Genomic DNA, 12,574 nt, shown 5'->3' with positions numbered 1-12,574 from the left:
TAACACGTATTTTTTATGTTACATAGTTCTGTAGCTGACTGTTTTATCCAGATGGACCACGTTAATGCACTTTTATGGGATATTGATATTTTGAAATATATATATATATATATATATATATATATATTTATATATATAATTAAATCGTGTTTACGCGCGATACTACGCAAAAATATTTAATTGTACTTAAGTACATTTTTTCTTAATTTATTTGTCATTTAAAACTAATTGATTTTTTTAATGTACTTCTTATATATTGAGACTTATTCAGAAAATTGTTTAATTTTTATAAATAAAAAATTTGTTTTTGTTTACCCTTTAATATGTTGTATCATTGCATGTTATTTGAATATGTATTTATTGATTTCAAGTTCATTTGTACTATACAAACTTGTCTTGAAATAAAATATTATTAACTTTAGATATTCAAAAAATGTTCTAGTACTTTTTACTAAGTAACATTCGTTTACATTTTTTCCCCCTTAACACGCGACATCACTGTTGACACGGAAGTTGGTAACAATCAAGATGGCCGCTACCAAGTCGAGTATATCGAATGATAATCCGACAAAGAAAGAGGACGAATTCAATGAATTTTACTCGGAAGTATGTAATCATTTCGTTCGTCTGTGTATTGTTCAATATTTCTTCATATAAAAATTCACTTTTGACAGTAATTTATGGTTACATAACCTTATTTCAAGGTTTACCAAACGTCAACTTAAATGCATTAAAAAGGAAACAATAAAAGTACAATTAGAAAGGTGTACATAGTTTATTCTTACTTACTGCATTGCGCTTTGCATTGTGTGAAATGTTACAAATAAGATTGTTTCACTAGTGAAAGATAGTGTTATAAATAAATCTAACCTATACGAATTTACGCGCGTTCCAAACAATTAGTTGTTTCTCACAAATTTTAAAGAATTTTGTTTTTTACGTAGGTGAAAGAAATCGAAAAGAGGGACTCTGTGTTAACACCTAAACAACAAATTGACAGACTACTTCGACCTGGATCGTCATATTTTAATTTAAATCCTTTTGAAGTGTTGCAAATTGATCCATCCACGTCCATAGATGAAATCAAGAAGAAATATCGGCGTGTAAACTACCAATGCTTCTATTTGTATAACACAAATATTTAGTTAAAGATTCAGTAATACAATATCACTTGTACTTTTTAGATGTCAATTCTTGTGCATCCAGACAAAAATCAAGATGATGCAGAACGAGCACAACAAGCATTTGAAAGTGTGTAATAAGTTTTATTTCAAATAACAGTAGATCCTTAACATAGTTTAATCTACTATCCTTTTTTTAAAAATATCTTTTTTGATCAGATAAACATTATAAATGTGAAAGATTTGAAAAGATCATTTCTAAAATTCAACAAAAGAAATACATCTTTCTCATTAATCAAATAAATGAGACGAAACATTATTTTAAAAGAAATGTCTTACAATGAATACAATTTCTTTATAAATAGAAGCACCTTTGAAGTCTTGAGAGGACCTTTATTCTTTAAAATAGATTTATATTTTTTACATTAGATATATAACCCATTTTGAAAAAAGTTAAATGATTTAGGGTAGGTAATTTTTCAAATTTTATGTAAAATTATTTGAGGTTTTGTGATATTTACTTCATAATTGACAGTTACTGTGTGATTCTAATATTAACAGGTCAAAAATCTTTCTTGACACAACTAGCAAGATTTTTTTTAACTTTTCAATGCTTTCTAAAAACAAAAAATATTAACAATTGCTTATAAATATATAATCTATATTGTTCAATAGTAAATCTCTTCTATTAAATTAAGAAAATGTAAATCTCTTTGAAATTGTTTAGCAAAGTAAATTTTATCCCAAACATTTTTCATGTTAATGTAAAAATATGATAAAATTTATTTCATTATACAGATTTAAATTTATAAGAAGCAACTGTTAGTAACATACAAAAAAGAAAATTTATTTTAGAATATCACAAATTTAAGCACACAAGTCTTATCATTACTTTTAAAAAGTATTACTTTGAATCTTATAAAGCACAGAGTATTGAACACTGAGAGCTTAATATGTTAATGTTAATTTACATGTTATAGTTGTTAATAAGGCATGGAAGACATTGGAAAATGAAGAGACTAGAGCAAAATGTATGGATGTCATTGAAGAAGCCAAAGCCCGTACAGATCACATGGTAGAAATAATAAATTGGTGTTGTTATTTACATTTATAAAAAGCATACATAATAATCAAAACTTAATTAGATTTCAGAAAAGAAAAAGAAACTGAAAAAGGAAGGAAAAGCAGATGGTGTAACAATGCTTGATGAAGAAACAGAAGAAGGTTACAGACACGCTGTATGGGTTATGACGATGAAACTCTTTGCTGATATGGAGCGAAGAAGGTTTATGACAATACACACAATGCAAGTTATCTAAGAAAGTAATTCATAATAAATAATATTTGTTTTCTATCCACAGGAGAGAATTAGCTACCAGGGATGCAGAACAGCGTAAAAGGAAACGAGAGGAAGAATTATCTGCAGAGGCACAAGCTGCATTAGAACGTGAGTGGCAAAAAAATTTTGAGGAATCACGACAATCTAGAGTCGACAGTTGGAAAGCCTTTCAATCCGGTTCTAGTGCTACAAAACAGAAAAAAGCTAAGAAATTAAAAGCATTCAGGCCACCAAAAACGAAAGCTGAATCACGATAATTGTACAGTTATTGTTCTTGGCACTTGGCATAAATTATTTCATTCGATGTTTCATATTTCTTGCAAATTCTCATCATGTGACATGAAATAACGGAATTCATCGAATCCAATTGTAATTGTTCATTAAATTTATTTGTTAATTAAAAAATTGTGATTTGAAGCTAGTTGAAAATATGTTGAATCAGATGATGAACTGAAGAGTGTGTTATAAATAGAGTGACATGTGAATTGAGCAAGAGTGCATGCAAATAAGTATTGTATGTATCTTTCAGGAGGAATGTGTATGTTTGTGGAACAAAATATCTGTAAGTATGTATGCGGGTACTTGGTTGTGATAAACTTACATGGCCTGAATAAGTTAAATTATAATGCACAATTTCTATGTGACTAATTATTTTAAAATTATGAAAAATATTCCAATGAATAAGTATAAAATATGAAACAGTTAAGAATCTTAGTATGCATTGCTATATTCATTTGTACATCTTATAATGTATATATGTACTTTATAATTGAATACGTTACAATCAAATATTTTCAAAACTAAATAAAATACAGAAATCGTATTTATTTATTTACTGAATTTATGTTTGGAACATTGACGTTTATAACATATGTTTCTGTGGATGCAGTAACTGTAAATGCTTGAAATGAATCAAGACTGGCCAATTATTGTTTATTTAAATTTTATTGATTATTGTTTATTTAAATTTTATTGGAAGATCACAACATGTACAGTATTCCTTGATAGTAACTTCAAAGGCCATGTAGTCATAACATCCAGTGTCCAATAGGTAATCATGTAAAAAAACAAAATGTTGCATCTCAACGTACACTTGGTCCAATTGTAATTTGTAAGATTACTATAAGGAGGTTAATGTTCTAAAAATGTAAGTTTTCTTTTCAAATAGTGTTTATTAACACTTGAAAGTCAATGTCGAACAAGTGCCGATCAAACGTACGAGATCAATTGTGGGAGAACAATTTTTTTATTAAAAAGATTGAACAGAATGAATAACAGAAAAAAGTGAAATCAATCGATAGATTTTCTTTTTCATTTCGCAATTACGACCGTTTTACAAGTTAGTATGGGTTAACCTGCGATGCCATAAGCTACGCCACTACCGATCTGTACTTCAACATGATAGTAATAATCAACTTGCCATTAGGTATTACGGGAGAATACATTAAATAGACACATTAATAAATCGCAACATTTATTTGTGGCAAATACACAATCACAAATGAAACTTTCACTCGTATATTGTTATTTGTCTATATACAAGAATTTTTTTTAATTGTACATCATACATCAAACTGTTTTATATTTTTTGGTAATAGAATCAGAATTTAACTTTGTATTTGTATACTAAAGCATTAATAGTGAATGCTACATTGTATTGTTTCTCATTGAGTTTAACCATTCATCATCACTTATGTATCCATTTTGTATATTATGACATCTGTGGGATAATAACATGTAAATATAAATACATATCAAACATCTATTATGGGATAATTATGCTCAAACATTTTAAGAAACGTGTAAGCATTTATATGAAACAAGTTCAAAATTTAATTATTCACATAAATGTTATGTTTTCTACTTTCAAAAAAATGTACAATATTCCATATTATTTATTGTAGACTATCATATTTCATGCTTGATGAATCTATTCTTATTATATGTTGTATTCATAATTTAAAATTCATGATTATCATGCTTCCAATTATCATACTTTTATTTTTTTTTACAATAACTTTAAACAAACGTTAGATAAAAGTGTTTACTTTTTAGAATTTTATATATTTAATAATTTATTTAAAATTACCTAAAAGAAGAGAAAAACTACGGCAACAAAGTATGTAAGTAAATGTATAAGTAAGTAACATTGGAATTACATTTTTATTGACAACACCAATTTATTTAATATCCAACTTTTTAAAAAGAATTAATGAATTAAGAGATGTCGAGTCATTTTATATACCTAAAGAGTGAAGGGCATAGCTAAATAATGTATTGAGTTGTTTGCAAAGTATTTTTAGTAATAAATTTTTTAGACTAATAAAAGTATGATAAAATAATAAATGGAATTTCGACAATTTTTACAGAATTATACGAATTATTTTTTGGTAAACATAAAAAAATTTTAATAATTTTGAAACTGAAATAAAATGTTCTGCATTGGGATTATGCAAAGTATATTGTCCGTATTGTAGCATACATGACTAAATAAAAAGATACTGAACACACTATTTGTTATTTATTTACAAATAAATACACCTATTTACAAATTTGTGCATTACAAAAATATATTCACCTGCGCACATAAGCGTGTGCATTAATTAACACGTAAACAGAGTGAGGTAGAGATAGTTACAACAATATGTTTCTCTTTTAACCAACAAGAATATTTAAAATACATATTTACGCGCTAAAAACAATAATACGTATTATTTTTAACACAGTGTACGAACATTTTCTTTGTATAATAATGCGAAATACATTTATAATGAGAACACGTTTCAATGCTTTAACACATCAATATTTCTTACAATTATTTAACAATAACAGTACATTTATGATTCATATAAAACATCACTTTATACTGATCATTATCTGAACTTTTATGGCATATATTACCTATTAAAAAACTAAGAGGTATGTAGCAAACATTTCATAAAATATTATGTTGGTTTAAAATTATGTAAGAAAAAAAATTAATTTCCCTTTTACATATAATAACATGAATGAAATCAACTGAATTTCCCCTATTTGATGATTAAATTAAATAATACAGTTGAAATTACAAAAATGAAAATAACACTATTTAAAATATAAAATTAATTTTTCGAGTCAATAATATTGATTTCAATTCATTATAATTTTGTTTTTGACTGGCTCCTTTTTTTCTTGTTCTTACTATTTTTAGTACTATGGTCTGAACCAGTGTTAATTACGCTTAATTTAGAAGATTGTCCAGAACTTATATGTCTTCCTTGAATTTCAAAACATTTGGTATTATTATGAATTGTTTGTGCAGAAACAGGCGGAGTGGACCGAGAAATAGGACTTAGAGGTTTCTTGTTACGTTGCAATACAACTGATGATGATGTTAAAGATCTAAGATATTAGAAAAAGAAAAAAGTATGAGAAAAATTTATAAAATAATAATACTAATATGTTTACTTACCTATTTTTACTACTGGGAAGTCGTGAAGTGTCTAATGGAGCAAGCTTTATATTTTTTGACCAGACAGCAGGTGAAACAGTAGCATGCCAAGCTGATTGATAACTTGAATATTTTGTTGGAGTTAAACTATTTCCTGTATTTTTTATAGTATTTTTAGTAGTAAGGAACTGTTATAAATTTTTCATATCTTATATGTTTTGCTTAAAAAACATATAATATACCTTGAAACGTGGAAACATTCAAAGGTTGTTCCATAAATTTAATAGGGGTAGTCTTTATTGTAGAAAAACTCTCTCTGGTTGATAGAATATATGGCACAGGGCTGACTACAATCTTTTCATTAAAAACAGTTCCAAGTTTATTTCTGCTGGTATGGGGCCTCAAAAATTTATCTTCTGCGGAAAATGTATTATCCTGACCATTCTTAGTTCCGTTATTATATTTAAGATTATCATATTTCCTATAAATACAACTGTCAATAAAATTTATGTAAGAAATTATATAATTAATCTAAAAATACTAATCCTGGTAAAAATAGTATTACATTAAATGATGCAATTGTCTAACTACTTTTATCGACTTTTCTTTTGTTCAAAATAATAAATGTGTTTTAATAATTTATCATAATATTTACACAATTTCTTTTAAATATTACATTTCAATAAATAATACATTTTATATTTAGTAAAAAAAACAAAAACATTTAATATTGTTAATATTCTCTTTAAATACCACCATCTCTGTTATTATATTTCTTTAATATGCAGAAAATACTACATTCCACTTGCAATATGTACATAAATAACTTCTTCAATAATCACATTAATAAGTTTGATTGAACACTTTTTACTAGGATTAATATACGTAAACATACTTTTGATTCTCTTGTAAATTAGCATGAATGGTTTCTTTTTTTAGTGGTATAATATGATCTTCTATCAATTTATCTCTGCCACTTGAAAATGTGTTATCCAGAGGAATGGTTTCTTCAAACCAAGTCATTTTGGTACTTCTTGCAGAACTTTTGTTACTATGAATAGGTGCCATCCTTACTTGAGAAACTTTATCAAAATCTTTTTCAATTTCATTTTCTTTACTTGGCAATAATTCAGAAACTACGTAGTCAAAAAGCATATTGAGTATCTTATCTTGCAACGTACTTTGCAATTTATGTTTGGATGAAGTTTTCTTTTCCTATGTAGGATAAATTACATACGGTCACATATAACATTATCTAATAATATTATTTAACAAAGTTAATATACATGATGAATTCAAAAGATACATTTTACCTTTATAGACTGACTTAATTCTGGGAGTATTTCATCATTAAATGAATCAAGATTAGTCTTTGACTGATTACTATTTCTGCCAAGGTTTTCATATTTGGTTTTAGCTGGTAAAAATGGATTTTTTCCAACTATTCTCAAGTGCGGTATCTGCTTTCTCCATTGTGTACACTCTTCTAAAAGAGCTGTCTGAATTACTTGATTACCATCTTCATAAAGCGTATTTTCAATAGCATCCCATTGTTGCACAACTTTAGCAGTTGCAGTGTCTTCTAATTCCGTCAAAGAAGATGTACAAATTGTTCCGTTGCTACTTTCATCCCATGTAGATACCTGATTGTTAACATCTTTCCATGTTTTTTTCTTTTGTAAACTTGGCAGTTGAAAATGTTCGCTACTTTCATTATCGTTATTTTTGTACTCCCTTATAGATGAAAATTTGTCTGATGCTTTTGTATTTTGAATTAACAAGTTGCACCTGTATTAATACGTAAACTTTATTTAAATTGTAGTTGCAATAAGTCTCTTATTTAGGAAAAGCTATTTATATTTTTATAATAGAATGATATTACCTAATTTTCAAAAGAAACATAATGAGACTGCAGATATTAATGTAAATACAAATTTCAATTAACTAATTTAATTTAAATGTTCTACCAGGTTCTAAATAAAAAAATAAAACAGAAGCTTCATTACTAATAGCAACAAAGATTCATAAATTAATTTAAGCAAAATTAAAAGTTACAGCTATATAATATAAACCTTAAAATTGTATGGAAATGTAAAGAAAACAAATAGGTATCTAAACAATATCTTATTACAACACCTACGTATTTCGTTTAGCTGTCTTTTTATGCATTTCATGCTTCTTGAAACGTATTTCTGATGAATCGGTAACCGTTTATTTAGAGTCCCTCACGGCTACCTTATTAAACGAAACCTTGAACAAAGTGCACATTAATTTTATTGATTATCTTATTAGCGGCACATCTTTAACCGGAACTTTTCATTTGAATCAGTATAGTATTATCATCTTGTAATTGTTTAGTTGATTTCTTTTGATAATTGAAAAAAGTGATACTTTGTTATCAGAAAATCTTAATAAATCGATGCTTGTAAATAATTCGAAAATTTGTATTTTATTTATAAAAATTTACCTTGTCACAGAGTATTTAAACCGAGGTGAAAGTGGCTTATTTTAACAATCTTAATTTCCAGTGCACATGCGCATCGATGCATCGCTCCTATGAATATAGTATACGGAAGATCGTGACATCGAAAATAAAATTAGGAATTGAATTTAACTATACAATAAATAAAAAATATTTATGGCTAAAGTTCAAAGAATTTCTTGAGAATAGTGAAAACTATTTTATTTTTACCTTTATCGACTGACACTTATCGCAATTCATCTTTTTCGAAGGTCTGTTGGATTGAACCATAAGTCATATTCGATTTATTAGATATTTAAATTTATGCCATCAAATGTGGGTGTGTATACATATATATATATATAAATACTATCATGTTTAATATATATTTAATATTTTGATAAAATAGAAATCCTCGTTGCGATTTCTACATCTGTAGGCTATCTGTGAGTATCGACAGCGTTCATGAAGGACATTGTGCCTAAGCAGTATCATTTACGCAGTTCGATCACCTGCACTTTCAACACACTCAAGATGCTGAAGTTAGTTGTGAACCTCTCCTTTTTCGTCTAATTTGCCAGTGTTTTTCACTCTTGCTTGGAGTTTAACCAGTAGACTGAATATATGTCTGTTCTCAGACACTGTAACAGATAACTCAAACTGAATACTGAACGCTGCTTAAGAATTGTTCTTCAAATAAATGCCGGTATCGTTGGTCAATTTCTATCTTTCATTTCATTTTGGACGCTAATTTAGGCTGAACTTTACTTTGGAGCATCATTTTTTAAAAACTTTTTTTGTATATATCGATGGCACTCGATGGATAAAGACTAAATTTTAAATTTCATGTTTAGGAATTCATTAGTTTACAAGTTATGCATATATAAAGTTAATGAATGTGTAATGTGACTTATTGTATAAAATGAAAATTTGAATGAAAATCGGAACAAAATGAGGCTACAAAATAAAATATTCGATTTTTTTATAATGATTATGCAACATTCAATTCACACAAAATTATCGCCATTTTTATTATAATGTAATTTCCTCCTCATCCAAAATTTACGCGATTTTTATTACATTATGTTTCGAAAACATTGTTTTCTTCTCGAGTGAATGAACAGATATGAAATATATGTTCACGAAATTTGATTTGTTTTCGATCGTTTATTGTGATTGATCGTGATCTGATCCTATCGTTGACTGCGGTATGAATCAAGTCTTATTCGTTAATACTGTTATGTGCTACTAATCAAAACTATGTCCGCTCTCGGGCTGCACAAAATCCTTTTTATTTTTATTGTTTTCGATAAACGAAGATGAAACGAGATCGAACCTAAGTAATATTTGATCAAACCAAGAACAAACCAAGAGCGAATCGCGATCTAACCGGTATGTATCAAGTCTGAACAAAGCACATAACAAAAGATCTCTCTTTCTCATATGCCGTCCTAGAAATCACCTCATGAGTAACGAAGGATAGAGTACCTGTGTTGCTATGTAATTGAAAATCATAAACATGTTTATTAGCGGGCATGTAACGTTTCTAGCATATTTATAGTCCAAACTGAATTGTTCGATATATTTTTCCATCTGTTACTTCTGTCCGATGTTTGCTGTGCTGTGACTGACTGTTGGCACTGGAAGTTGCTAGAAATCGGTATTAAAGACACCTTCCACTTTCATCAAGTACTATCTGACCTGTATACAGTTTTAAGATGTATACAGACTGTACATACAGTGAGTCATACGTAACTTTGTTTTTTTTATATTTAGACAACTTTGTTCCTTTTGATACTACTACATAATAAATATAAATACATTTATAATATAGATTCATGATATTTTTTCCCCCATATCCTTCCTGAACTTTTTCACGAGACGAAACGTATTCGTATATGTGATGTACGATTTTGGCTGTGACTCACTGTACAATGTATTTTTCTGTCTACGGTTCTGAAATACCGACACTGTAGAAAATGCCTGTAGCGTTCGTGTTACCACAGTAACGTGCGCGTTTTACTTTGCCGGTCTACTCGAAGCGCAGGATTTTGTTAGAAGGTAACACGGATTCAAATTCTCTCGTAACGCGGATATATATATATAAAGAATTTAGTAACAAAAGAGTGTTTCAGTTTGTAACAAAAGTTGCTGTTTCTAGGTGTTGTTGCAAAGTAACCATGAAAGAAAAGGGGTCGCTACTAGTTTTCTCATTTCCGCTTCCGTTCGGTAGTTTTCAGAGGCTAAAATGAATGTGCTTCCTCCCGCGGTTGAAATTGTTATTTATTATTAATTTATTAAGTACTGAGCTATTTGTTTATGAATAAATATTATGGATACATCGAAATGGAAGTGTGGGTACGTATTATCGTTCGAGCTGTTCGCAACTTATGTCTACCAGTTATAAGCTAAATTATGCTATTCTTTACGTGAAGGTATACATTGAGAGGAAAAATAAATGTGTGTGAAATAGTTATTATATAGAGATGTTGTGCTCGTATAGGAATTTGGTGATTAAGGTCAGTTCCTTTATGTGTGGTAGTTATCAATCTAGGAAACGTAAACTCATAACTGGGGAGACTTGATTCTTCTACAAGAGAGGACACTGGATATGGTAGGATATGGTTTATGTTCCGTTTGGTTGACAGCACAAATTTTGTAGAGAAATTCAGTTAGACTATAATGATTGGAAGGAGCTAGAGCGATTTACAAAGCTAATAGTCGTAGTAATTGAAGATTATGAAACCAGGGCTTGGTTGTCTTCTTGAAGTATTTTTGGAAGTAGTTTGTTCCAGTTGGATTTGTATGATTGGTATTAGCTTTTTCCATCCAATTGGCAAAGCTCGAGTTCCACAGCATTCTGTTGTGGAGCTTGTGTATTGCGAGCATTGCTTCTTTGTCCAGCTTGTTGACTGCTTCATTGGTACCTAGTTCTTTGTGTGATGGCACCCATAGAAATTTGATTCTAGAGTGAGTACTGTTGCTGTCTCTTAGGTCCTCTGCAAGTTTGCATTTTATGTCTAGAACATATCTGTTTTATATTGCTTGGATGGTTAGTTAAAGTGGAGATAACACTAAGAGCTTCAGAGCAGATGAGAATTAGGTTACACTGAAGGTTCATTGTCATACATAGTGTTCAGCATATGGCAATGCATTCTGCAAAAAAAACTGAGAGGTGTATGAAGGCTAACACATTCAGCTTTAAAGAGCAGTGCAAATTTTGGAATCATTAGTGTAAATGATAATGTGATTTCGATATAAGGAATTGATTGTGGTATTGAAATCTGTGTTAATATCTGTACTATTGGCCAGTTGAATACCTGTGTGGAGGTTGCAGTCAGCAGAGGTGAAAAGACAGGAAAACTAGTTTGGATTTATGTTAAATATATAGTCCTTGGCTATTGAGTGTCTAATTGGTCAGAGTTCAAGGAGTGCATCCACGTCTCTTATTGAACTCTCGGTCAGAATTGGCAAGTGTTGCTATATGCCCCGATGTATTGGCGGACTCTATCTGAATCTGTGGAAATCTAAGGGTTAGGCATGTATGGGCCGTCTAATGTGTCCTATAACTGACTGTTCGGGCAGAGTTGGAGAAATTGAGGCAGGCTTGGGCGAGTGCTTATAGTACTGTAATATTCGGACCAGTAAAGCCAGAAAATAATTAAATGGTTGTGTTTTCCCCACTCCGTCTTATCCCTTCTACTACCTCATTCTTCATCTGTGGGCATCCACCAACAACCTTTGCATCCACCGCAGAACCAATTGGTAATGACAGAGAGAGGGTAAACTGTTGAGCCAGCAAAAAATGAATCTAAACAAGTTTCCAAAGATTTCTAATAGTTAAATACTTTTCCACTTTTATTTAAATGTTACATTTTTTATCAAATGTACTATCAAAATGCAAAAATATATTCGCAAAATATATAAAAAATGAATACATGAGACAATAATTAATTTACTGGGATATTAATAAGACAGGTGATTTGTAAGAGAAAGTGCAATAGAACTTGTAACTAGCATAAACGGACAATTCTTTATTATTATGTTTGTAATAAATGCATTTATAAAACGTGACAAATGGAGGCGAAAGCAAATAGTTGCCGACTCAGTTAGTACTATCTGGAGTTCTTTAAGAACAAGCAAAGTCAAATCAAATCTAATGGGGCGCATCCCTTCGTGTGCACTTAAACTAAACAGGAGGGCTTATAAACATTGAGTTCTTA

At 29.4% G+C, this 12,574-nt stretch overlaps 2 protein-coding genes and 1 long non-coding RNA gene across 5 annotated transcripts; 2 read left to right on the top strand and 1 right to left on the bottom strand.

The window, feature by feature from the left end:
- Positions 1-494: 494 nt before the first annotated feature.
- On the top strand, positions 495-2,877 carry LOC116426673 (dnaJ homolog subfamily C member 8). Its single transcript, XM_076370004.1, has 6 exons — positions 495-606; positions 945-1,103; positions 1,185-1,251; positions 2,102-2,196; positions 2,267-2,406; positions 2,483-2,877. Exons 1-6 carry the CDS (start codon positions 529-531, stop codon positions 2,715-2,717), a joined length of 774 nt encoding a protein of 257 aa, XP_076226119.1. The 5' UTR covers positions 495-528; the 3' UTR covers positions 2,718-2,877.
- An 843-nt stretch (positions 2,878-3,720) lies between these two features.
- LOC116426671 (uncharacterized) lies at positions 3,721-8,787 on the bottom strand. 3 transcript variants are annotated; one of them, XM_076370003.1, is made up of 8 exons: positions 8,583-8,787; positions 8,358-8,504; positions 8,031-8,140; positions 7,204-7,678; positions 6,786-7,105; positions 6,133-6,383; positions 5,912-6,044; positions 3,721-4,180 (listed from the first exon to the last, which is right to left on the bottom strand). In XM_076370003.1, exons 3-8 carry the CDS (start codon positions 8,057-8,059, stop codon positions 4,108-4,110), a joined length of 1,281 nt encoding a protein of 426 aa, XP_076226118.1. In that variant the 5' UTR covers positions 8,060-8,140; positions 8,358-8,504; positions 8,583-8,787; the 3' UTR covers positions 3,721-4,107. The 3 variants fall into 3 exon arrangements, with proteins under 3 accessions (XP_076226118.1, XP_076226117.1, XP_031831820.1); XM_076370002.1 differs by lacking the exon at positions 3,721-4,180 and adding an exon at positions 4,960-5,841 and having other exon boundaries at positions 6,133-6,371; XM_031975960.2 differs by lacking the exon at positions 3,721-4,180 and adding an exon at positions 4,960-5,841 and having other exon boundaries at positions 8,358-8,444.
- Positions 8,788-8,989: 202 nt separating this feature from the next.
- Positions 8,990-12,286, top strand: LOC116426674 (uncharacterized). The gene is made up of 3 exons (XR_004234957.2): positions 8,990-10,412; positions 10,513-10,709; positions 10,787-12,286. It is a non-coding gene; the product is annotated as an uncharacterized LOC116426674 (long non-coding RNA).
- The last annotated feature ends 288 nt before the right edge of the window (positions 12,287-12,574 follow it).

Source organism: Nomia melanderi, chromosome 8 (assembly GCF_051020985.1).
Source record: "Nomia melanderi isolate GNS246 chromosome 8, iyNomMela1, whole genome shotgun sequence".
NCBI lineage: Eukaryota > Metazoa > Arthropoda > Insecta > Hymenoptera > Halictidae > Nomia > Nomia melanderi.
Note: the sequence above shows the minus strand (reverse complement) of the source record. Positions and strands in the feature narration are given on the sequence as shown.

Bases quoted from the DNA above. Each gene is read 5' to 3' on its own strand.
- LOC116426673 (XM_076370004.1), top strand. From the start codon at position 529: ATGGCCGCTACCAAGTCGAGTATATCGAATGATAATCCGACAAAGAAA. The intron at 607-944 runs GTATGTAATCAT...TTTTTTACGTAG, and splicing joins TCAATGAATTTTACTCGGAA to GTGAAAGAAATCGAAAAGAG. The intron at 2,407-2,482 runs GTTTATGACAAT...TTCTATCCACAG, and splicing joins GCTGATATGGAGCGAAGAAG to GAGAGAATTAGCTACCAGGG.
- LOC116426671 (XM_031975960.2), bottom strand. From the start codon at position 8,059: ATGCATAAAAAGACAGCTAAACGAAATAC. The intron at 7,106-7,203 runs GTAAAATGTATC...TATCCTACATAG, and splicing joins AATTAAGTCAGTCTATAAAG to GAAAAGAAAACTTCATCCAA. The intron at 6,045-6,132 runs GTATATTATATG...TAAAAAATACAG, and splicing joins GAATGTTTCCACGTTTCAAG to GAAATAGTTTAACTCCAACA.